General features: G+C 43.7%; 1 protein-coding gene and 1 long non-coding RNA gene across 10 annotated transcripts in view; one reads left to right on the top strand and one right to left on the bottom strand.

The window, feature by feature from the left end:
- Positions 1-10,497: 10,497 nt before the first annotated feature.
- The window catches only part of C8H10orf71 (chromosome 8 C10orf71 homolog), a 72,422-nt gene continuing 57,124 nt past the window's right edge, over positions 10,498-25,795 (bottom strand). For 6 of the 9 annotated variants that reach the window (XM_064430768.1, XM_064430766.1, XM_064430770.1 and 3 more), the window contains 2 exons: positions 21,769-21,940; positions 10,498-20,056 (listed from right to left, as the gene is read on the bottom strand). In XM_064430768.1, coding sequence (XP_064286838.1) covers positions 15,297-19,880 — 4,584 coding nt within the window. In that variant the 5' untranslated portion in view covers positions 19,881-20,056; positions 21,769-21,940 and the 3' untranslated portion in view covers positions 10,498-15,296. Of the gene's footprint in view, positions 20,057-21,226; positions 21,448-21,768; positions 22,423-25,795 lie in introns of those variants that run through there. The other 3 variants (XM_064430765.1, XM_064430771.1, XM_064430772.1) reach the window with 3 other exon arrangements.
- LOC135306567 (uncharacterized) lies at positions 18,302-25,454 on the top strand. Its single transcript, XR_010367356.1, has 3 exons — positions 18,302-18,447; positions 21,124-21,373; positions 24,422-25,454. It is a non-coding gene; the product is annotated as an uncharacterized LOC135306567 (long non-coding RNA).

Here is a 25,795-nt window from a genome sequence, read left to right as displayed (position 1 = left end):
AAGAATTAAACTTAGTGACATGGACTTGAATTTTCCAGGTGCCATTTGCGGATTCCTTAGTGTCCACAGGTGTCCCTGGAGAGCAGGCTGAAACCACTTTTCTGAAATTTTATCAAGTAACATGGAGGCTAGTGGAAGGATTTCTGTCACCTCTGAACCTTTTCATTGTTCTGTGGACCTCCTGAAATGTGCTGAGCCTTTACACAGGGTTTGTTTGGCTGTTCACAGGATCCAGTTTTGGGGATGTGCTTGGAAAGGCATTTCTGAGTAAGGTTGGCCGCAGAATTTTGTCTCCTCCATGTAAATGACTTCAGCCCATGAATTTCACAGGACCTGGGACTTCTCTGGGGCTCACAGGACCCTTTCATACTGCCCAGTGCACACCCTCCTTTCCATGAGGCATGGCTGGATGTCAGCACCCACTCAAAGGGTGGGAGCCCTGGTGCTCGTGGGGTCTCTTGGCAGCACCCAGCACCCCACTGTGGGGGAGCCAAGGGTACCAGGCACCCCCAGGGTGGAGTTTGTGTCTTCTGGCCACAAGCCAGCAGAGAGGGCATTGCTGGGTCAGTCCTTCAGTCAGAGAACAAAAAAAAATTCAGGCAGGGCCCACATGCATCAAATGGAGTAATTTTATTTTACTTCTGCCACATAGTGTGTTTCTTTTGGGGGTTCTTAACTGTCCTAATGCAAGGAGGGGAGCATACAGTAGCCTGTGGTCTGCTTTTGTACTTCATCTTCAGGAGCTGCTCTGCTGAACTGTGGGTGGAGGTGGCTTCTCTGGCTGCAAGTCATGGCTTAGTTTAACAACAGCAACAACCCTTTTCTTCCACCGAAATAAAAGAGATTGCTGTGTGCTTGGTTGTGGGGTGTGGTTGCAGAAGAGAGAATCATTGTTTTCTTACTGATATTCCCAATCATAATTTTTTTTCTCCCTCCTAAAAAAAGACTAAAGAAAATATTCCAGTCCAAAGAGGCAGGCCCAACTTTGTTCCAACATAATTACCTTGCATTCAGTTGAACTTCAGCCCTTCTGTACACTAACTCTTCAATCTAATTGTTTGATTAAACTCGTATTTCCTCCAGAAAGGTACATAAATAAGTGAATTGTTGAGCAAATTAAGAATACTTAACAGCATTGCATCTGAAAAGTAGTTACGCTGATTAAATTTTCTGTCCTTGAGGATTTTCAGGAAATTACTTTTGATCGTCAATAACACAATTAAGTAAACTACACGCACATTAGCATGAATAATTGATAAGAAATTATGTATTACCACGAAGCACTGATTTAATAATTCATGATGCGACACTCTAGTGACTGTGCAAAACTGGATAACATCGACAAGTCTGCCTGATGTTGCTGGAAATGCTGCAAATACAAACAAGTCCACAGTTTTGTTGTACAATAAAGGAAAGTATCTGATGCATGCTGTAGTTTCTGTTTGTTTAATACTTGAATAAATTTAGAAAGAAGACCCTGAAAAGCTCCTGTACTGTTTTCATTTGGATCAATTTCTCTGTGCAAGCACCTTTCACATTGATGACTGCCCAGTTCTGCTCAGACCACAGTAATGTTGCAGTGAGGGAGGCTCTCCCATGTACAGCTCTAACCTGCTGTATGTCTCAGAACTTGCAAAATTAGGGGGCTCAAAACTTTACAAAGCCTTCTGGTAAGGAGCAAAACAGCATTAGACCCCCTTAAGCCTGAGCACTTCAGTGTCTCATGTGTCTGTGATTATAATTCAGCAGGATTTTGTGGGTAATTGCTCTAAGTCCGCCAAAAATGAGGTTGATTTTTGTGTTTTGAGTGTGCACAATGCCGTGTTAAACCCTAGGCCAATTTTCTCACAATTCTTGCAGTTTGCTGAGGGGAGGCAGATGAATATTCGTGTTCTCAGCACATTGGAGCAACCAGGACATGGTGAGCCACCTCTTCCTCTAAGCCTTTGATCTGAGACCTGGCTGCTGGGGGCAGTGCATCCCAAGAGAGCTTGCTTGAAGTCACTCAGCAATAGCACAAGGGCAAGAGCAAAACTCCAGAGATCTGTGTCTCAGTCATGCTTGTTTCTAGCCACCAGACCCTGCTCCCTTCCAGATGGACTGCCCACTGCAGATGAGCCACCTGCCTGCTTTCTGTGCTGTCATATATCAGGGCTATGCCACTTAAACCACTCTAATGGCCATTTCAGTAGCTCTGATTAAGTCTGCCATTTAAAAGTTTATAACTCAGCTATAAAAAGTCACTCAGGCTGAACCCCAGCTTGAGAGGCCCAAGCCCAAGGGGATGATTTACATGAGAGCTATTCCAAAACTAGCCTGCATGGCATTTTTTTGGTTGTGTGAAGGAAAATTGGAAGCCAAAGGTTTAAGGGATGAATGCAAGGTAAATAAATTTTGTTTGACAGCATTGTCACTGGATCCTATGAAATAATTTTCTCTGAATTTCTGTACTAGCATGAGCTATGCATAACATGGATGATTACCATGACAACGTTTCTTGCTTGGGTTTGGCAAAGGGTCTCCAGTCCTGGGCTCCTTTCTGAAGAAATCACAGACACCCACAACACCCAGGTCCCCCCTCATGCCCTACCTTCCCTGCATCCTCATTTATGGCTCTGTGGAAAGTCCATGGTCCTGCCTGCAGCCCTGGTGCTGACTCTGACTCTCCACTTGTGCCACCACCATGCTGCAGGTCCTGCTGCTCCAGGGGCCAGCCTGGCACTGGGGAGGCTTTGGCAGGGCCATCCAGGAGCCCCTGCTCAGGACAAGTGTGGGGTGACCACAACACCTTGGGCTGGGTGTTGTTAATGGGCGTTGCTGCAAAGTGCCACACCGTGGGGCTTCTTTATTAGGCTGCCTGCCATTCTCTCAGCTCTCCATGCTTGTTACCTCTTACACATCTAATTAAGTCTCCTTATGCCTATGTACATTATAACAGGAAACGTGGAGCTGTGTTTTCACTTTTGCTCAGTTATGCTTTAGGCTAGTCCTTCCTACACTGCATGCTGGATAGTAATGAGATTGTTGGTCTAATTGGCTCTTTATTAGGAGTATTATTTACAACAATGCTGAAGGCCATGTACATGCAGATCTTGGTTTACCATTAAACTCTTCCCTCTTGCAGTCAATGCCCTCGTCTCTGTTCCCCACAGACTGTTGCCCTTGGTGAATTTGGGATGACCTCTCCACTTCCCAGAGGAGTCCCCCATGCCAGGTCACGGCCAGGGGTAAAAGCCTGCTGGAAGTCTGCACTTCTGCTGTGCATCAAGCTTTCTCCTTCCCTGCAGCAGAAAGAAGGCAGCACAATGTGGGAGGAAGTCATTTGCTGCCGGGTGGACCACAGGGGAGCAGGGGATGGAGATGAAATGCTTGTGGTGTGCTGCTGTGGCACATTCTCCCTCTAAGAGAGCTCTGCTCGATAAAGATGCTGTTGTGCTTGGCTGGCGGTGCGGCGGGAGCAGTGTGTGAAGCAGGGGAAGTGAGATGCCCTGGATTGATACCCGAGCCTTGAGCACATAACTCAGACCTCGCCACTGAAGAGTTTGACACCCCTCTCTGAGATCACAGTGCGGCCTGAGGGTGGGGGGGTGGCACCACCACAACGCCATAAATAAAAGTGTAATAGAGTACAATAAACAATGCTTCATTCTTTCCAGTTAAAAACTTCCTTTGCAATGTAGTAAAATATTGACTTTGGGTGGCCATATTACCACAAAATAAGATCTTTTCCTGATAAATACCAAAGAAGCATTTAACAGTCCTGGCTTGTGAAAATGTGAATTTCATTGTCCTGTAGCACATCTAGCCTTAGTTGAAAGTGATGTGTTGACAATATTTTAATAATCCAGTCACTGTGGCTTTGTTGTCTGCCATAGGTTGTCTGCCACAAGTAGGTGCTGATCTGCTGTTTCACCAGTCTGAGCATCATATTTTGGAGTTGTGAGATGTTTCTTGTGGCAAACAGTAATAGTTAAATCTCACCAGGATTTAAAATATTGGCTTGCATAATTCTTCTACTATTTAATTTCGACGGCTTCTTCCGTACAGTGTTTTTACAATGTAACATCCATAATATGAAACAGAGAAGGCAAAAACCACCACCGATTGTGTCATTTTACCAAGAAGAGTTTTCACATGCAGAGCAACAAAAGGCAGCTTCTAGAACTCTGTTCTGGTGGGCCCAGAAGTTACTGAAGCTGCTTCTGGTCTCAGACAGTGCAGCTAAATAACTCTACAGTGTCCTAGTGCATCTGAGATTGTGACAGCTATTTGTACAGGGAAAATATCCACTCCTCTGGGCTGGTCTAATGGCAGGGTGGCTGCTACTATCCTGCTTTCTAAGTCCCAGCACAAACCAGAGTAATGTGACATGTTGTAGTGTTAATGTTGTGTAGAGGAGGACACCTGCAATATGTCATCCTTCATGTCTTACTCACCCATCTTCTGCCCTAACAATGGCCTGAACACATGCTGAGAAGTGCCTTCAGCCCAGTCTGGGAGATGTCTGACAGTGTGCTAGGAAAATGCACTCTGAGAGCAGCCATCAGAAGGCAGGCCAGACACAGCCAGCCTGAGACACTGCTCCTTGGGACTGGTCAAGGCCAGGAGAAAATTTCATTTTTAATTAAACTGTGTTTGCTTTGTCAGCCAAACTGGTTTACCTTTCAGTTCTTCTGTTTCAGAATTCTTTTTTATTAAACTCCAGCATTCAGTATTGGCCCTAGAGACTAACACTTGCTATAGTGGCAAATTTATTAGGGCTCCCCTAGGCACAAATAGGCCAAGTTTTTTATTATGTGCACACAGCTTCTTTACACCCGCACTGTACATGAGGCAATGTGTTAAATAAGATCCAAAGCCCATTAAATGAAGAAGCCCATCTCTGCAAAGAAGACTCCCCAGGAACCTAAACTCTGCCTGTTATATCCCAGCTGGCTCACCCTCGCTCCATCGTGCTGGCTGAAGCCATCAGGTTTTGGCAGATGCTTGAGAACCAAGATGCTGGTGTGATCACCAGCCTTGGCAGAGCAAGGGATAGGAGCATCCCTGGGAGTTGTTACTTTTTATTAGAAATATTTTCGTAGCAGCGCACAAGAAATTGGCTGCTGGCAGGGAAGGAAGATGTACAGGAGAAAAGAGCTGATCCTATTTCTCCTCTGAACCATTACTTTAGAGCTAAACCCATCTGGGACTGAGCCAGAGGTTCTCCAGGGAGGATTTGACAATCACCATCCGACAAGGGTCAGAAAGGAAGTTTCAAAATCACTCTCAGAAAGCCAAATACTTGAATACTTCTCCTGTGGGTCTGAACCTGGGAGCAATCCAGATTGATGCTGCTGCTTATTCAGATAAATAACACAGACAACAAGCAGCCAGACATCCTGTGTGTGTGTGTTTGTGTGTGTGTGTGTTTGAGCATGCACATTCAAACCACAGCTTCCTCTCTCTTTTGGTGGAGTTCCCCTCCACCGGGCTCAGGAGCAGGTGAGTCAGCTTCATGCACCCCACAGAGCCCTTTCTCTGTCAGTGAAGCCCAGGACTCAGGGCACAAGGTTTCATCCCTATCTCCACTATGAGGCTGTGGGTGGAGCTCACAACCTGGCTCTAAGCTGGAAGGAAAGGAAGGGGGAGAATTTCTTGCTCAGTAGTTTTTTACTAGCGGACCCTTTGCACTGGGGAGCAGTGAGCTTCTGTGCAGACATTCTGAAGGGAGATATTTCTTGCTTAGAGGTGCCCTCTTTTAGTAATCGAATGACTCTCCACAGCCTGAGAGGTGACTTGTCCCTTCACTGATGGCTCACAAGACATCTGGGACCCCTCAGTGTCACCCTGCTTCTCAGTGCCACATTGGGTTGTCTGCATCACATCATCACAGAGATGAGTAGCAGTATGTTCTGATGCAAGTGGTACTGTTTGTCCCACAAAGGGGTCACTAGGTCTTGGCTGAAATTCTCTTTTGAAGTGGCTGGTTGGTTGGATTAATTTTTTTTTTTTATAATGTCATAGGTCTGCTGCTCTGTACAAACATCAAGTGTCTACAGAGCTGTTGAGGTTGAGAAGCCTTTTGTCTATAGGAAACTCTGAAAATGTTCAAATTCCTAGCCAGTTCAGATGAAATCAAACTTTTAAGAAAATAATCCACTGAGTTAAGAGTCATGCTTTTTCACCAACTCAATGAATCACATACATATTACAATTTAGTGACACTGGTACTCTTCTGTCATTCAATTCACAGTTTGCCAGACACTGTGAAAGCAGAAGAGGAGGGAATAAATTACAGTCTTTGTTATTAATTAGATTTTAGAACTACATTACTGAGCCAGAAAAGTACCAGGGTACTGGAAACACCTTATTCCTGCTGCCATTGCATGGGAAGGCAATTCAACCTGGATTCCATACTCTCTGTCTCTGGGAATTACATGTACCCAACCAAAATAGCTCCTGCATGTAAAGGTGGAAATATCTGGCCCACAATTTAACAAGGCCCTTAGCACCTGCCACAAGGGAGAATTGCATTGCCCAGATGCTACTTTTGTAAATGATGACATCATTTAAGCACGTTGCTTTCGCTTCATCCTTTCTGCCTGCCCTCTCTCAGGGACCCTCTCTCTTCCTGAGCTCAGCTCCTCACATTTCTATCAGCAGGAGGGAACATTTTGGGCTTGCTACAGGCAGATTGGGAAATACTTGTGCTGGCAGAGCTGGCAATAAGCAGCAAGGAGCACAAAGTCTTCTAAACAGCCCAGCATGTTATGGAGGATGATGTCTGTGTGTGCTCTGTTAGCTAACAGCATGTACACAGCAATGTGAGCATTAATTTGGGGGAATTAGGAATGAGTGAGGGTTTAGTTTGATTCAGGCTGGATTAAGGATTAGCCATAATAAAAACACACACAAATTGGGATCGTGGGGTTTTATCTGTGGTCTCTGAGCATCACAGGCTTCCTCCTGCTCAGCCCAATCATATGCGACCGTGCTGACAATGCTGTTCCAGCAAATGCCTGTAGTACAGATGCAGTCACACATATAAACCCTTTGTTTTACCCCCAGCTCAGCTTTATTTACAGGATGAAGGGTATTTACCTGCTGAAGGAGCCCTTCAGGTGCAGTGTGAACGTACCATTGCCCTTATGTTAGTGCCACTCTCACAACCACTGGAAGCTTTCCAAGGACCAGACTGTTGTTTGGGATTTTCAGATGAGAAACATAAAAATTGACAAGTGTAAGCCACGTGGCTGGTGTCCTGCTGAGCCTGATCAGATAACCTCTCAGTATACCCCAGGGATGCAGATATTGCACACCATTAAACATGCCTCGGATGGCCAGAAGGATATAAATCTACAAGCAGGTTCCTCTCCCGCTGGAGAGCACAGCCAGCCCGCAGCGGGAATATCCCCCTGCGGTGTTAATAGGAGATTGCCGGCGGGGAGCTGCTCACACTCTGGCAGCTGCACCCAGAGCCACCGACAGCCCAGCACAAGAGGGAGCTCCGCTGCGCTCATCGTGACACCAGAGCTAGGAGCACTTGTCTGTGACTGCATCAGAGACTGCTCCCCTCACATAGCCATTTTGGAGACAGTAATATCTCTTCTTCATTCCAAAATGCATAAAAAACCCCTAAACCACCACTATTAACAGCAAAACAAACAAATAAACCAACCAACTAAAACCCCCCCAAAAAGGTCAAATCAATATTCAGCTCAACAAACTCCAAAGAAATAAACCAAAAAAACATTTTGTGATATTTGAAACCCTTTTCTTTACCTTCAAATTCATAATACATGTTTTTAAATTAATTATTTCTTTAAAAAGTACTTTCAGTTTAAAAGAAAAGGAACAGGACTGTTTACTTAGATATCCATGTAAGCAAACCAGGACTTCTCAATAATTTTTGAGAAAATTTCCCATCTGGGAAGACAGCAGATGAAAAAAAATTAATACTCTAAATATGTAGGTTTTTTACCAGCAATTTCAGCGCTGCCAAAGTAGTGGTTTTTTCAGCAAAGAAGGTGTTTTACCGGAAAATTCCTGCTAAGATGCAGTCATGTGGTTTGGCTGTGTCAGTAGGTTTTTGGTCCAGTACTCCAGGTGGTATTTGATCCTGCTTGGTTTATGTTAGGGCTCATCTGGTTGCTAAGGAAAGGAGTTTATGGCAGCAGGATCAGTGCTAGGGCCAGTTCTGCTGCTGGGCTGAACTGTTGGGGCTGACCCCGTTGCCAGGACGAGTGTTTGTGTCTGGGGCTGATAATGCAGGGGGTTCAGGAAGGGGACACAGTAAGCAGAAGGGCATTTTCCATACCCCTTTCCAGTCCCACCTGGCCCCAGACTCATCAACTGCATCACCTTTAGCAAGAGGGGACAAGGTGTGGGTGACCACCCTGCCTCCAGCAGAGATGGAGGTGTGGGGGCATCCCAGGTACAGCCCTAGTCCTGGCATGAATGTGGAAAGAGCAAACATTCATCTCCCTGGGATAGTGGAACATGGGAATCCCAGGGAAAAATGGAGCTCCCTGGTGTAGCTGCAAGTAATGGGATGTGCACAGACAAGTGGGAGCTGGAAAGGACATTGAGGGCACTGTTTAGACCATGTCCAGACCCTTCAGAAGGACATGAAGGCTGTATCTATAAGTTTATATAGACATACCTAGATGCATCTCTACACAGGTATGGGTGCACTATCGACAATAACATTGTGTAAAGTGATAGGAAATTCTGTTTTCATCCTTTTTCTAACTTTTCCTTTTAGAAATTTCAAATAGCATGGACAATTTTGGCACGGAATAATTCTGGAATATTTTCACTCACATTGCTTGGAAAGGGATGCAGTCTCAGGGCACCTGTTCCAGGCTGTCAGTGCTCACCAGCAGAAACTGATTCTGCCAACAGACTTTCAGGAATCTCAGGGCAAGCAAAGGGAGTTTCTCTTGGACCAGATCCAGTTCTCATCCCCTGCAGCTTATCAGTGTTAGGAATAGAAAGATCAATGTTTATCTCAGACTCTGTCATCTCTGCCCTGTTGAAGTAAGAATGGTCCTGAGGAAGGCCACCTTAGCTCACCTGAAATGCTTCATGTTGGTGACATCACTGACAATGCTGGCACAGCAATAATTCCATTTTTGTGTGCTCTGAATGCTGCCATTCCCCATGCCAGCTTTAAGCAAGCAAAAGGACAGTTGTGACAAGATGAGGCTCTGAATGTCAGGGGCCAGGAGTGTGAACACTCCGGGGAGCTCCATGACAAGGGAGCCCAAGCCAGCACAGGGAAGAATCTGCCTCTCAGGCACCTTCCTTTGACAAGCACTGGCTTTGCAAAGTGCAGCTCCTGCTTTGAACATTTTTTACTTTTTGCCAGAGTCCCACTTTTTTCCATTGCTAGAAGGATTTCAAAGATTGTCCCTGCTTCTCACAGAGTCTTCCCTTCTCTCCTTCTTTCAAAATACCCCAGGCCTCAATTTATTCAGTATGGACTGGGACACAGGAAAGTGCTTATCTTTTACCACTGCAAGCTGCTTCCCCCAAGGCTTGAGTTAAATCTGCTTTAATAAAAACACAGAGCTTTAGTCAGTTGGGAGAGAAATGATTTCTCTTTTGCACTATTGGAATGCTGCTTTCTAAGTATGTTCAGTAGCATATTAGAAGCAAGTCTCTAATTGGCCATATAGTACCAAAGATCTGACTATCTAATGTGAGAAATCAACATCATGAAAACTTTGAGAATATCAAAAAGAAGCAAGGGAAGACCACAGGTCATTTTCAACCATTCCCTATCCATTTAAACCCCATAATTACAACATTATATTTAGTATCAGGGGACAGTGTTAAATGTGAGATCATCATAAGACCAGAATAATCATCCTAAACCCAAAATAAATTAATCACTGACCTCTGCTGTAATAATGAGGATTTCACAAAAAAACCCCAAACACATTGAAATCCAATTTACTCAAGTGTTCCATGTTCTTTATCTCCTATAAGGCTCTGAAGCAGAGTTTCTTTAATAAAAATGACTGATGTACACCAGTTGCTCCAAATTACACATTTATATGTATTCACTAGAGCCCATGTAACCCATCATGTGCAATATCACCAGCTTCTGATGCTGTTTTTCAGTGAGAGAAGGGATCAAACTTAGAGTTTTTATTTACACAGAAATGAAACAGAGCATATCCTCCAAATACAGATGTGCAAACCTGTCAATGTATTTCTGGTAAAAACATAACCAGCCAGCTATTCTCTTTATGGCCTGTTATATTCATATTACAGTAGCACTTCCACTATCAGCAAGGGCTTCTTGGCTACTCAGGGATCAAAGCAGAGCAAACCCAAATAAAATTGCCAGTCTGGACAAGGACTGAGCTAAAATCACTCTGAGAAGAGTCTCTGCTGTGTTTTATAACACAACATACAATAGGAGAAAATAAGGAGAAATGTGAAAAAAGACAAGTTACACACCTGGTAACTTCCCCCAGGTGGATGGGACACAGGGAGTACAAAAGCCCTGATGTCTTCTGGGTGGTGGCAAGAAGGTGATCATCTCCCAGTGCTTTTGGACTGGGTGCTGGCACCATATCTCCATGGTCCTCTGGCCAGACAGAACAATGCCCTTACATAACAGGGAGGGTGGGAATGATGGCAGGAGTTGTGGGCCAAAGGTGCTTCTGCTCAGTGTCCTGCTTCCTTTCTTTAGGAAGGGGAAGAAGGGGGATGAAGCCCTGCATCCAGTCATCTCCTAGATCTTTTAATTGTGTACCACACACACACACACACACACACACACACACTTCTTTGTTCTCAACTTTCTCTGCCAACACAAGTGGACATCGAATTACAATGACACATAATTACAATGAAAAAGCTAGCTAGAAGTCATTCCAGTATTATAAAACAAGTCCCATTTATTTTGTTTAATAAATAATTACTTATTTGCAAATACAGTTGCATTGGTGGAACATATATCTTCTTGGACAGATGACTTAGGAAGGCACTGAACTCCCAAGGAGAAGCTGACAAAAATCCATTCATTTAGGCCATTTCACTTAAACTCAGCTCTCTAAAACAAATCCAGCATTTTCCATGAGGAAATTCAAGCCCCTGGGACAGAGCCATGGCTGTGGGATGGCAGTCCAAGTCTGCCATGTGACAGCTGGACTGTTGGCATTGCAGTCACCCCACAAGCAGAAGGAGATTCAGAGGGAGGCAGTTCTGGCCCTAGAAACAAAGACTAGCTAAGTCAGGTTTGGCCTCAGTCACACCTGCCAAGGAAGAATCACCACTGTAAAGGAGCCTCCGGGCACCAAGAAATGCAACATGCACCAAGGCCACGCACAGGAGAAGGAAACAGTGAAGGCAATGGCCCCTGTTGCCTTCAGCCTGCTGTGCTTCCGTGCATACCAAGAGCCTGCTGTGTTCTTCAGTCCTACCACAGCCTGCTGGCAAGGCAGAATTTGGCTTGGCTTGCCTCCACACCTCTTTAACCTACAACTTAGTGTCACTGTCACAAAACACTGCTTTCCTACAACTGCTTTCTGGACTATTGCACGTTTCCCATAGCACCCCTCCCCCCAAAAAAGGGTCAATTTACAGCTCTCCTTCTGCCTAGTACTGACCTCTTTTCAGAGGTGTTTCCCACAACAGCAATGGAAAACATCCCCCCAACAAACATGAACACAACAGAGCAAGGAACTTAAAGTATTTGTTATTTGAAAAAGTGTCATTTGTCTTCCTTTAGCACACTAACATTTTGTGTTCACCATCACAGGCATTACTGCTTTCTTATACTGATGTGCAAATGGCAGTTTTACAGGTATATTACATATATATATGGGGTTTTTTACATGGATGCATGGGTATGTTTGTTCACACACATTCACACAGCCTAGCAAGAAGGTGGCCAGCAGCATGGGCTCGGCCAGAGACAGGTTTGCTGATGGGTTCCTGCTCAATACCAGGCTAGGACCTGGAGCAATACTTTTATAATATCATTTATGCCCTGTGGCAAAGTGCAGAAAGCTTTGGGTACAAGACAAAAACTACTTTCTTATCTACTCTCAAAACTCCCCCGTTTATTTAATTTCAAGAATCGTAGAATCATTAAGGTTGGAAAAGACCTCTAAAATCATTGTGACCAACAGCTACCTTAGCACCAAGTGTTCACCACACCTTTTGAACACTTCCAAGGATGGTGATTCCAGTACTTCCTGGGCAGCTTATTCCAGTGACTGAGCACCCTTACAGTGAAGAAATGTTTGCTAATGTCCAATCTAAACCTCCATGAAATTACCTCTCAGGTAATTTCATCAGGTGCTATCACTTGTTATCTTGGAGAAGACCCTCACCTTGCTACAACAATTTACCTGCTTATTCTCCAGGTCAAAACCCCCTCTGGGAGCTGTTCAGAGACACAGCTCACTGTGAATGCAGCTCCCTGAAGCTAGCAGAAAGGGCTGATGGAAATGAAGAAGTCCTACTTGAAATGTATTTGGTATCCAAGTTAGGACTGGCTCCTCTTTAAATGCCCATGTTGCAGTTCACCTTAACAGCAGAGGGAAAAATTCACCCAGCTTTCCTCACATACCTGGAAGCAGTATAATGGAGCATCCTGTTCTCCACAATAAGAGTTTTAGGAGGCCCTTGACAAAAGGGTTCAAAAGGGTGCATGTCTACAAAATAAATGACAGTTAAAGAGACTTTTAAAAGAAGTAAAAGGGGCTTTTAAAAATACAGGTATACATTTTTGTCATCAACTTACCATTAGTTTTTTAATCTGTGCACAGACACTTCATATCCATAGTCTTCCCTTGGAAAGGAAGCTTTCTCTGAGAGCCTACTTCTCAACTTGTGGCCGTTAAGGGCATTAAAATTTGTAATACCACACACCCACACACACACACACACACCAAAAAAAGGCTTGTGCATTCTGATAGGCTTTAAGATTTCATAGGTTTTGTCTAAATGCACCATGGAAAGCTCTAATGGATCAATTTATCTATATTTTAACACGTGGATGAGATGCTCTCTATACTGGATAGACATTATGCTGTATAGAGTGACAGCACCAGAGAAGTGTAACATGAATAGCACCATCAGTTTACAAAATATCGGTGACTAAAAAAATATTTATAGTAAGAGCCACTTCCCTTAATTTTACAACTGGAAAAGGAATTCTTGTTCTTGAAACACTCTTGATTTTCAGTTTTTTTAAAAAAAACTTTCTTTCAAAATGAGCCCTTTTTCAGGGGAGACTGCATTTGCCGAGTTCCAAGTCAAGGTTCATTTAAATTTTAATGTTTTCAGAACAGGATCACAGGATAATTCAGGCTGCAAAAGATCTCAGGAGATCTCTGGGTGAGCCTCCTGGTCAAGGAGGGTCAGCTCTGAGGACACCCCAGGTTGTTCAGAGCTTTATTCAGTCAGGTGTTGAAAACTTTCTGGGGTGGAAAACTGAACAATAAATGTTTATTCAAATATGGGCATTTGACTGAACATGGTTAAAACTCAAACATACCAGTACAAGCTTCTTCATTTCCAACCCACACCTCTGCTGCAATCAAACCTACCAAATCACAAAATGTGTAATAGGTGAAATCCACCACAGAAAATCATTAAAGGCTAAATCCAAACCCCACTGTGATCAGTGAAGTGATGCCCTTAGTGTTTGCCTAAGAGAAATGCCTCAGTAAGAGGCACTGATGAAAGGAACTGTCTGGTGGGACCAGGACAGGCTGTGAACACATGGCTCCTGTCAGGGATGGAGGAAGGCTGACAGCTGAATTCAGGTAAAGGAAGAGAAAAATCACAGAGTGGGTCTGTGTCCCAAAAGAGGCTTCAGTCCTGGGAAATTTTCTGAAGGAAAACTCCGTCATAAATAATAACACTGGGAGAGTGGAGCAGTGGCTGGGTCCTGTCTCCACATTGTATTCATTAACAAAAGGCCTGATTCATCCCTTTTTTTTCAGGAAATCAAGAGCTGCTTCACTGAAAAAAATCCTGTGAAAATTGCCCAAGATGTGAATCAGGCTGAAAGTCACTGGCATAGTTCTTCCTTAGAGCTTCTGCACTTCAGTTATAAGTGGGGAACACAGTATGAAAATGAGACAGAAAAAACGAAGCCAATAATCCAAATACAGATATTTACAAGCAGGTACCATACATTCAATTTTTCCATCTTTTCAGCTAGGTTTCCTCATTAACTATGATGATAAAAAAGAGCCTATGCAAGGATGAGTGATATTTTCATACAGATTTTCAGAAAAGTGATAATTCAAAGAAGTACTTTTTTAGAAATTAGTACTTTGGATGTTCTGAATATGTTGTTTGTTTGTTTGTATTAAATCACAGAATTCACAAGATCAAACTTAGGTACATTTTTCAGGTTTTAAAAGTTATTCCATGTTTCAGTGGGAGCCTGAAAACAAAACAAAACACATTTCAATTACAATAGCTAAGAACTTCTTGTCCTAACAAACAATTAAATACTGTTGTGGGATTTAATTCAACCTCGCTCCTCAACAAAATATTTCAGGCCAAGTATCAAGATAACCTGAAGTTTTAAGTTGCATTAAAAATAAACCCTGACTCTGGGGGAACCTATTTGGATGTTATTAAGAATTGTAAAGAATTCAGCAGCATGTCAGTGTGCACTGCAGGAGCATATGGGAAATCTAGAGCAGCTGCAACTGTATTCTGGTTGTTTAAAAGGTTTTTTTTTGGACATGGCTGTTGTACCGTGCATCCAGCATACAATCTTCTTGTCAATGGCATCAGGGCAATCAAAGTGTGCAAAAAATTAATCTTGCATATGTGGCATATTTGTAGCCACAGCCTTTCTACCTGTCAATAGAGTTCAAAGGCAGTGAGTGAGGAAAGTTCAGTAGATACAGCATCAGTTCTAGGTCTCATAGGATGCATAGGATGGTCTCACAGGTTTTATTTAGTGTCATGTATCATGCAACACATCTGGGCAATAGGACACTTGCTTTGGCTATCCCAGCCTTCTTAATGACAAAGCAGCAGCAGCAGCAAGCAGTGGTTTTACATTGTCAAATGTATTTATCTAGCTGGCATTGCCCCTTCATCTCACTGATAATTTGGTGCTTACTCAATTTCTCTTTTCTTCAGAGTGGTCATTACCTTGCATCTTTCAACACATACAGCTTTCTTTTGTTTTCCCACCCAAACCACAATGAGATTCAGACAAAGTATTGTACAAATATCAAATCTGCATGTGCTTTTGTGTGCATGTGTCTGTCCAAACAGTTCTTAAAAACACTAGCTGGCATGTTCTGTAACTTCAGTTTTCAAGATACTCCTTCAGCAGCAAAATCATCTAAATTAGTGAGTGTGACAATAGGTTGGGTTGGGCTCACATCCTTTCCTAAGGGAACCTGAGTTTCTCCAGCATCGTGATGGTAGGAGTAGGAGACTGATTCAGTGTCTGGTGGAGTGTCCATAGACTCAGTGTATCTGTAGTCCTGCTGGCCATCTTCAGGTAGTTCAGGTGGTTCTGGTGCAGCAGGCACCGACCAGGCAGGTTCAGAGAGCTGAGAAGGGGATTTCAGCACAGCGACCGACGAGGCTGGTAAAGGCAGCACTCTGGGGTAGGAGGCATAGGGAGAATTCTTCATTTCTGAAGAGGTGGACTGGTGTAAGTTCTGTTCCAAGGAAGGGACTGAGACTTGAATATATTTGCCTGTTTCTGGGTCATAAAATGTCTTTACATTAACTTCGGCTGGTAAATCAACCACGTAGTATTGACCAGAGTCAGGGTCCTGGAGGAGTTTCCGCTGGGTTGAGGAGGGTGAAGAGCTTGCTGCTGGTGCTAGTCTAGATTTCCCAGGAGTAAATGTTGGGTGAAGGGGAGGATGAAGGGGAGAATACATTAAGGGTGAAGCAGACGCTGTTGTCTCTCCAGAATGAGTAGGCTTTCTCCCTACAGCATCTGCATGCTCAGTCTGATGGTTTTTCTGCTGCTCTTGCACTTTTTTCCTCTTGTTTGCCAGCTTTTTGGCCCGACGCAGAGCCTTTTCTGTTTTTGGTGGCACAGTGGGTGGCTTGCCTGCTGGTCTTCCACCAAGTCCCCTGGGCTCCAGTCTCCCATCTCCCCCTGTGACATCCAAAAGTAGATTCCTTTGTGCAGAATTGATTATCTCCTCCGCAGGCATATAAGCTTGCCTCTCTAGTGCCATGTTCAACAAGGCAGGATTTGTAACATCTTCTGTTTCTCTAAGGCCAGAAGTAGTTGGTTTATCTGACAATGAACTGGCAGCAAGAGAGTGCATTGTGCTTCCTGACCTGGGGCTTGTAACAGCAGAGCATGAAAGATTGTCTAACAAAGGTGCACCTTCTGTATGCAGGATATCCTCCAAAGTGTCATTGGATACAGAAGAACATGTGTGGTCCTCTAACATGGAGCCAGTCACAGGGGAAATTGTCTGCCTAGTGATTATCTTTTTTGCACAAGAGCCCCCTTTGCGGTTAGACAAATGATGATTCTTAAAGTAATTTGTCTTTCTTTCTGCAGGATAGCTGGGGTTGTTTTGTGCTTGGTCATTTTCCAGTCCTATAATTGGCTGTGCTAAGCTATGTCTTGCTTTTGTAGGTATCTTTTTACTTCTACAGACACTTTCCTCATCCATTTTCCCAAATTTATTTAACAACACACAAATCTTTTCATCTTCTTCCGTCAGTTTTCCAAATGAAAAGCTCTCTGTATTTTCCAGAAGACTGGGATCCAGTGTTACTGAAGTAGATCCAGGCTCACTGGCTTCTTTTTCTCTGTCAGTTGCTCCATCTCTCACGTTCTGCTGCCCTCTGTGTCTTGATGCCCACCAGCCAACCTCCTGGGCGTGCAACATGTTTCTGTGCTGCTTGTAAACTGCTGGGGACATAAACTTACGTTCCATTTCCTTATAACTGCTGCTCACTGTATCATCCAGGGAAAATGACCGGAGTAGGGGCAGCTTGACAGCCCTTATTACCTGAGGCGACCTGAATGTGTTATCTTTAATCATAAACAGACTGGGTTTGGTTGAACTTGAAGACGATGGTGTTTGTGGTTCCTCAGATCTGGTGATGGACGTGTCTCTTATATTGTCAGATGCAGAATTTGTGCTGTTGGCCTCTTCCCTTTTCTCTCTCCCTAGTTTCTCTTCCATCAAGCTCTTCTGCTCATTCCCAGTAACACTTCCCTCCCTCCTCTCTGCTGCATCAGTACCAGGGCTGATACAAGCACAATATTGCAGTTCATCTTCCCCAACCTCCTTCCCTCTCTCCTTGTGTCTTTTCTTACTTCCTGAACCCGTTTCACTGTCAGTCCTCTGGCTCTCTTGGAGGAACGTCTGCTCCATCAGGGGCACTGGCAGAAATGGCTCTTCCTGAAGTGGCTGCTCCACTGTGGAGACGAAGGACTGCTCTGAGGAACTAGTGCTTCTTTTGCCTCGTGCTTCATGGCCAGGTACCACAATGTTGGTTTGGGTGCCACTGTAAGGCTCATCTTCTTCTGGTGAGAGTTGATTTAGGAGTGTTTTGAAGGCAAAATTTTCATTCTGAATAGCAGCTTGTCTTTCATTTTCCTCACCCTGCACATTGTGATTTTGCATGGGCTGCCCAGCTACATTGTCTCTACTGAATGGTTTCTGTGCTCTATACTGCTGATGTTTTCCTAAGTCAGGTTCATTTGATTCATGTCTGAATGAGAGGAAATGTTCATTATCCCCCGTGTTTTTAACCAAATCTTGGTGTTTTGAATTGTCTTGTTTCATGCTGTCTCCAGTTTGGTAAAATGGAAGGTCTTCTGTTGCTTGGGGTGAACTCAGATAATTGCCTGTGAAGTGTCCAGTTAAATTGGTTTTATTGTCATTTTCATGAGCACTGCTAGACAATACATAAGCTATATCACTCAATTCATCTTTCTCTGTAATATTCTTCTCACTTTTGTCATGAGAAATTGAGAACGAGGCATCCATTTTTGTACTCTCCTGCGAATTTTCCCTTGTTTTATTTTTCTCCTCCAAGGCCCTTAACAGGGGAGAAGGGGTATAAATGCTTTTAACACGTTTGCGCACATCCTTTAAGTTAAATAACAGACTCGATGCTGTCAACCTGCAACTATCCCAAGACCTGTAATCATCTAAAGTGCTCTCCTCCTGGTCTCTTGAGGCCGTGCTCTCTGTGGGAGGAGGTGTCAGTGGGATCAGCTCCCTTTCAGCTGTGTCCACCTCCTGTTTCGGTGGAATGACAGGTGTTAGGAGTTTGGTGATGTTGAAAGAGGGACTGATGGATCCAGGGGAGTTTGCCTGTTTAGCCAGAGGAGTCACATGCAGACCAGGGTCAGCACCAGTTGCCTTTTCAGACAATGAGGTCCTGTGGCTGTCTGTGACCTTCTCCTTTGCAGCCTGTCTCTTCCCTGCTGCCCTTTCTGTAGCCCTCTGTCTCCTCCAGGGTGGACAGGTATTGCCCAGCTGGGCGCTGTGGGATTCCTCCTCAGTTAAGGTGGCCTGGGGTTTTGGAGGAGGTGGATTGGGTGTCCCAAACCTGAGTGAGGGTGAAACTGTCCTATAGGACACAGACTGGGGTGACACAGAGGCTTGGGACAAGGCAGTGGGGGAGAGTCGAGCTGGCACTGGGGGTGGTGGCACAGGAGGGGCTTCAGGGCTGGGGGGTGTTGGGGGATGGCTGGGCCGGGCTGGGGGTGGGAGAGGAAGTGCTGGAGGGGCAGGGGGTGGCCGAGGGGGACCCAGGTGTACATGGTTCCTAGGGGGAGGTGTGGGAGGGAAAGCAACAGGAAATGTGGTTTCTGAAGGGAAAGGACCCTGAGGTACAACTCGGAGAGAGAAAGAAGCTTCTTGTAGAGTTGGCTTCATCTGAAAATCTTTCTCTTTCTTCTTAGCAACAGTGGTCAGGGCAGGTGACAATTTATGTTCACCTGTGTGGGATCCTTTAACAAATGGTGATTCTTCCCGGTATGCAAGACCCTCCTTTTCCATTTTTATGTCAACGAATTCCTCCTTTTCTGTCATTTTTTTATGATGAACATTCCATGATTCAAAAGCACTATTCTCACTGTGAAGAAAACTACCTTTTTTTGCTGGCTCACTGACTTTCAAGTTTCTGGTTTTTAAGGCCTTCTTAGAAGAATGGGAAAAATTTGACTTGGCGACTTTTGACATCTCAATCAGCACAGGATAATAACCATCAGAGTCCCCATAACTCAGGTCTATTTTATTAGGTCTTCTCTGTGGCTCATGTTTGCCACTGAGGCAGTGGCTACCTTGACTAGCCTCAGAAAATTCAGAAGGTTCCTTGTGGATGCTTAAAATGTCTGTATCATCCCAGGAAGCAGTATCATTGCCATGATTTATTTTGTATTTTTGAAAGTTATTCTTAATGGGCTGCTTATTTGTTATCAGAGGACTTCCTGACCCTTGGTCTGCAGTCTTATCAAATGTCTTGATCAATGAGGACACTTTTGAAACATGCTTATTGTTTCTTGGACCAGGGACTGGCAAGCTCAATTTCCTTTCCATGGCAAAGGTGTTGTTTTTAGCAATCATCTTCTCCTCCGAAGCACACTTAGGTAACTGCTGGAATGTAGAAGCCCATATTGTATGTTCATTGTTTTTTGCTGTTAGCTTGTCACATACATTGCCTTTCTTGATGTCATGGTTTAACGTCCCTGAGTGAATTTTAGCAGACAACTGGAGGGCAAAGTCAGGTGAAATGGAAAGTTCTGGTTCATTGTAAGGGTCTTCAAGTTCTGCTACACACAAACTTTTGAAAGCCCGAGCTGTGAGGCTGCTCACTTCTCTGTCTGCATCATCCAGGAGACTCCCAATACTTGAGGAGTCACTGTGTCCTTCTGTGTGTTTCTTATTTCCCTGCATTGTTCATGAGAGTCATGGGTGAAGTATCCAAAGGATTAGTTTCAGATGTTGAATAGGCAGGTGACTTTGTGAGGCAGATCCAGCTGCTTGTAATTCACAAGCACAAAGTCTTTCTTCCAGATGGTGCTGCTGCACATTGACTCATCTTACAGAATAGCTGAAGGAAACTTTCTTCTCTGTAAAGCCAAAAATTATAAATTACCATTTTTCTATATTAACACTATTAGACAGAGAGCATTTTCCAGATGTATCAGTCACTGACTAATTTTGTGATGCTAGCAACACAATGAACAACATAAAAACCACTGTCATTTTGATCAAGTCATGTCACTCATGGTAGATAGTTTAATTTCTGGAAAGAGCCATTAAAAAAGGTGTTTGTACCTCATATTTTTATTTGAGCTCCTAAACAAGGTCATAAGAAACAAATTTCAAGCACTTCCCTTTCTGTACCTCCAACCATAAACACTTCCAAGTGCTGTGCATCCATTTAGAAAAAAAAAAAAGTTAGCCATTTTTGGTCAGGAAGAATCAGCAACAAAAGTTGCTTTAAAAAAGTTGTCACTGAGAACATCATTGCACACTAAGTCCAAAATGAAAAAAAAAAGTTGATAAAACTTAATTGTCACTGCTTTGTCATGATAATTGCCATGAACACAACCCTTGTTTGAGAAAACAGAGTGGCACCACAGGTAAAAAGGATTACTGTGCATGTTCCAGACAAATAGTGCTGGAGTACAATTTAGTCACCCACAGTTGGGTTGTGTTGGTCTGTTGGACTGAAGAGGCTGCTAACATCAGCTTAGCCAGCAGAAGGCAGGAGTGCCTCGGGGACTGTAGCAGACCCTCTACACTAGCACAGGGAACATTTGATTTCAGTTCCAGTGCTACTGGGAGCTAAAGGTAACCCATTCAACACAATTACAAGATACCTCAGACTGATTATGACACACAGTCAGGGACTACAGTGCTGAGGTTTTTGTGTATCTCCTGTCTGAACACAGGATGGGGGAATCTTTTAATTGAACAAGTAAAAGTAAAATAGAACCTTTGGCTGTACTTGAAATCTTTATACTAAAACTCTTCACAGCTTCTCTGTAAATCCTTCAGATGATTATTCTCACATTAGAGGACTTGAACAGAGTTTTGACTAACTGCAGGGAGACTCAGTTTAAAAGCATACTTCAGAACTGGCTAAAACTCTTTAACTAAAGTCTGGTTGGTATCTCCATTTCCTCCTTAGAATGGCATTACGAACTTGTGAGGAGCTGAAACACCACAGTTCACATCTAAAGTGACTTCTATACAAGTAGAAGATCATCTCAAGCTTGAATCCACTGGTTCACCTTGTATAACTGAACAATGAAATTCAGATCTAGATTCCAGCCTCTCCAGATGTCCAAATCCCTGATTCCACCTTGGTCCATCTCAGTGAGACTCTTGGAAAGGACCTTTTTTCTCTCTGATGAACAGTGCTGGTCAAATTATCAAAGGTAAGAGGAACAGAAGTTAATCAGTTAAATTACTCTGGCTCAGTTGTTTCTTCAAATGAAAACACTCCTCACCTTCCTTTTCTATTTAAAAGAATCTCAGCCAACCTATTTTTAGACTCCAAGTATCATAGTGAATTTAGATCCTATCCTTCCAGCCATGCAATTCCAATGACTTATGCTCAACTACAATAGATTTACACCAGAAATAAAATGAGCCTAACAGAGCTTCTCCATCTTACTTTGTACAAAGAATTTCAAACATGAGTTTCCCACCCCTCACAGACATACATCTTTGTGCATAATGCAGCAAGAAAAAAGAGAAGACAAATGAAAGGCCACCCTGCTCCTGGTTTTGATTCTTAACTGTAATATAAATGAGAAATACAAGTACATACCTCCCTTATAATTTTGCTTCTTGTTTTTAGAACTCACTCTCATACTTGTATTTGACTTCTTTTCTGACCATCTTTAGTGAGGAGGTAGAAATAGTCCAGTGATGTAGATTCTACAGAAGTAGTGTCCCAGGACGTTTCTGACCTTCAGCATTTTTTTGATCCTAAGTGAACTCTGCAATTTGAAAACAAAGATATTTCTTTGCATGATGTGAGGATTGCTTTGTTCATTTGTTCACTCCCATTTTACAACCATTTTAGGGCTGATTTACAGGATTTTCTACAAAAAGAGACAGCTGTCCATCCCAGAGTGACAATAACCAAATACCTGTAGGGTTTGATAGCTTGTGCAGTGCAGTCAGGCTCCTAGTAAACAAGTGTCACAATCTCCAGCACACTCTGGTAGCCCCAGCAAAGACTGGCAGCTGAGTGAGCAATGATTTCCTGGCATTCTGCCCTTTGTAAAGTCTGGGTGATGACTCCAGGCTAAAAAGAAGAATTCTTCCCTGCTGTGCCACCCTTTCAGAGGGACTGAAAGGAAAATATATGCCCCGACTCCACCTGTATATGGCTTTCTACTGTCAACAAATACAGACGTCAATCTGGTAGACTTGGAACTAAAGCAGCTGAGGTTTGAAAGTCCTTGGTTTTCAGTCCCTGTGGGCAGCTGGCATGGTAAGGGGCAGTAAACAAAACACCTTTTTACTTCCATGCATGAACCAGAGGCTGGAGATGCTAAAGGAAAGCTCAGCCATGGTGAACATGAATTGCTGCCATACTTCTGCTGTGGAAACCCCCAAGGTTAGGGCCAGTTTGCCTAATCTTTGCAAAAATACATTGATTTCCTACAAGCAGAACTGTCTGGCCCTGAGGTAATGCAGATAGCACAGTCTTCTCAAAGGAAACTTTTGAGTCAGCTCATGATATTCAAAACCTACTGGCAAAAGTGTCAATCACCCACTGTGATTGTGTCCTGCACCTCACCTGGAATGGCAGTTGTGTGTTTAGGGATAAGCTTATACTAATCACAGCTTTTTGTTGTCTAAGATGTGTGGGTAAAAAAAAAGTTAAACTAAAGGAAAAAGCAAGCAAACAACAGTGTTACATCTGGTTACAGCCCGATGTAAAAGGTATCCTCGCTCCAGAGATGTGCAGTCAGTTTTCTCTTTGCTCAGAGGTTAAATTACAATTTTACTGCTTCTGTGGTACTCGTAACTGTGCAAAGCCAACACAGACATGGGAGATGGTGATTAAGTTCTGTCTCCCTCATTAACAGGGCTGCTGAGTACATTCCAGTAGCACAATGTTTATCACTACTTAGTGGTGGTGGAGCCTGAACTAAGAGGAATCTTGGCTTTCAGATCTCATGGACAGAGATTTGGAGAAATATATTGTCCCTTGTAAACTGAGAACTTTTGCTGGAAAGTGAGTAGAGTAACCTTAAGCATGGAGATCATGATGTAATCTCAGCAATTATTTTCCTAGATGGAGTCACAGTTACAAAAACAAGCTGGCGCCACTGATGAAGGAAAGAATAGTGACTGCCACTGTCTCTGAAACCCTTGTGACAATCCCTGTCTTGCCTGGGCACAATACGGGTGCTTGTAAAGTATAATGTTTCAAGCTGGAAAAGCTGTATCTGCACCATGTGTTCAAGGTGCAGACCATTACCGGGACTGGATGGAAACACCAGCATTGTACTGCTGTAGCTATTCCTTGTATAAATATGATAACAACTTCTTAGGCAAAGAAGCTGTTCCTGACTGGTTTAATAACTTGGTAAAGTCCCATTTCTTTACCTTTTTGGACAAATATGGCCACTAACAAGCAAGGCGCTGCATTTCAGCTTAGGTCATGATTCAGCTAGTGCAAACATTTAAGGATGTCTGAATTTAGTCTATGTTAAAGAAAAAGGAAGGCGATGCTGGGCACCTGAAACCACTTGGAATTGCTGAGAAATGAGTGAGGTGTTAGCGGTAGGCATCATCTGATACAAGCTACTGAAAAAGTTTGCACAAAAACAGATTTCAAGCAGTTCAATCGAGAAACCAACTTCCCCTCTCTTTTAAATAGGAGGCTTTTTTCAGTGTATCTCTTAAGTGCCTGGCAAGTTGTGATGAGGAGGTTAAATTACAGATACTATTCCTGGCCTGGCACAGACTGAATGTCAGCCTTTTTTTTTCACTAGACAGGAGCTGGGTAAACCAGCAAACTTGGCTGGAGCGTATGACATCACTGCTGCTGCAATATATAAAGGGCCAGTTGGTTCCCCCACCCCCCTGGGCTGGTATTTGGCTGAAGGGTTATGCCATGAGACATCACACTGGCATTTTGGCAGCTCCCTCTGGGAGTTGCACAGCAGTCTGAAGTCAGCAGCACTTCATTACCCATGAGAAGGAGAAGGAAAGATTTTTTTTTTTTAATCTTTGTGAGCTGTATTCTTCATCTGGCACTCTCTCTGTGGCATCCATCCACGGCTCCAGCTCAAAACTCAGAACCCTGTGGTGACTGCTGGCTGGCGTTTATTCAGCAGCATGCTCCACTTCCACACATGCTGCTTTAAGTTTCCAGGGGCTCATAATGACAATGAATAGTTAATGCTCCTTGCCATGGGAAATAGGAGAATCCCTAATGAACTGATCACTTTTTTGCATAGGTTCATATTTGTTCATGGCACACACAGGACTTCATTATCAGATGAGAGCTCTGGATGGAAAAAGGTCTCCTCAGCTTTGTGTCATCAAGTTGAGACAGTGCTCCCAGCCGATGGCAGCTCTTCCCTAGCCCGAGTAGGGCTGGCTCAGTGAGGTCCCTTGGACATTGCTGGAAAATCCTGCATGGCAGCAGTGATCAGCACATGAATGAGGACGGAGTGTGCTGCTGCTGGCCAATGATCACAGCACTGATGGATTCATTGCTCATTTAGGAAAACAAACAAAAAGGTGTCAGGGAATTAACATGTGGACCCGGGGAGGATCACAACACCCTCAACAAGCAGGGGAGCTGACTCCAAGAGAGGCAATGATGCTCAAGCCATATTTCCCTGAACTGTTAAGAAAGGCAATTTCTAAATTGAGAGGGACATAACATTAAATCTGTTAGCACAAACTTCTGTTTCCCTCATCCAACAAGATCACTTTCACCAATTCTTTGTAGTCACAAAGGGAAACCAAAGCGAATTCTCTTGCTTGGGGAAAGGGGAACAGCTTTACTCAAATACAAATACCCACCACAGCAGATGGAAGATGAAGAAGTGGATCTCTACAGCTTAGGCTGAAAATCCCAAAGACTGGCAGAAGTGAGTAGCATAGAACAAGGTGACCTCAGCTATTCCAGCATCAGGTCTTTGATCATACACTGGCAAGCAAGGCAAAGAAACCGTGTGTCTGAACCGAACCAGTGCAGGAAACTGGGTCCTCTCCCCTTGAGGGTTTGGCCTGGCAATTATGCCTCGAACGGCTTGTTCTGGGCCAGAGAAGAGGAGAGACTGTTCTTGACTTTGGGCCAGCTTCTGTTCTCGCTTACACCGGTATAAATCTAGAGTCATTTTACAGACGTCAGTAGAACAACTGAGAACAGAATTGGTGGCTGAATGGATCTACTTCCTCAGCCAACACTGGTGCACTGTCCAGAAGCTACATATGCAACTGTAACCACAGTAAAGTGAAATTAATCTGCAAAGAGCCAAACCTCACCCCCATGAGTTATTCAGACCAACATGCAAAGGAAAGGGGTTAGAACCAATACCACATTGTTATGCCACCAAATAGTGCCCTCTGGAGAATTCTGATTTTCTAACCTGTATTGCTCATCACTGAAAATAGTACATATGGGATAAAATAATGTTGCTCTTTTCTGCAATATTCACTAGAATACATAGACCTAAGAGTGGTGGGGCAGGCATGGTGTAGTTCCAGACTGCACCAGCAGAGCTGGCTGCCAAACTGAATTGTCGTCGTGTGGACAATATTAACTTTTGGAAATGTTTGTGTGTGTGTTAGGGGAAGTTGTTCTCACTTAGATAGGTTTT

This window comes from Passer domesticus, chromosome 8 (assembly GCF_036417665.1).
Source record: "Passer domesticus isolate bPasDom1 chromosome 8, bPasDom1.hap1, whole genome shotgun sequence".
NCBI classification, from domain to species: Eukaryota; Metazoa; Chordata; class Aves; order Passeriformes; family Passeridae; genus Passer; species Passer domesticus.
Note: the sequence above shows the minus strand (reverse complement) of the source record. Positions and strands in the feature narration are given on the sequence as shown.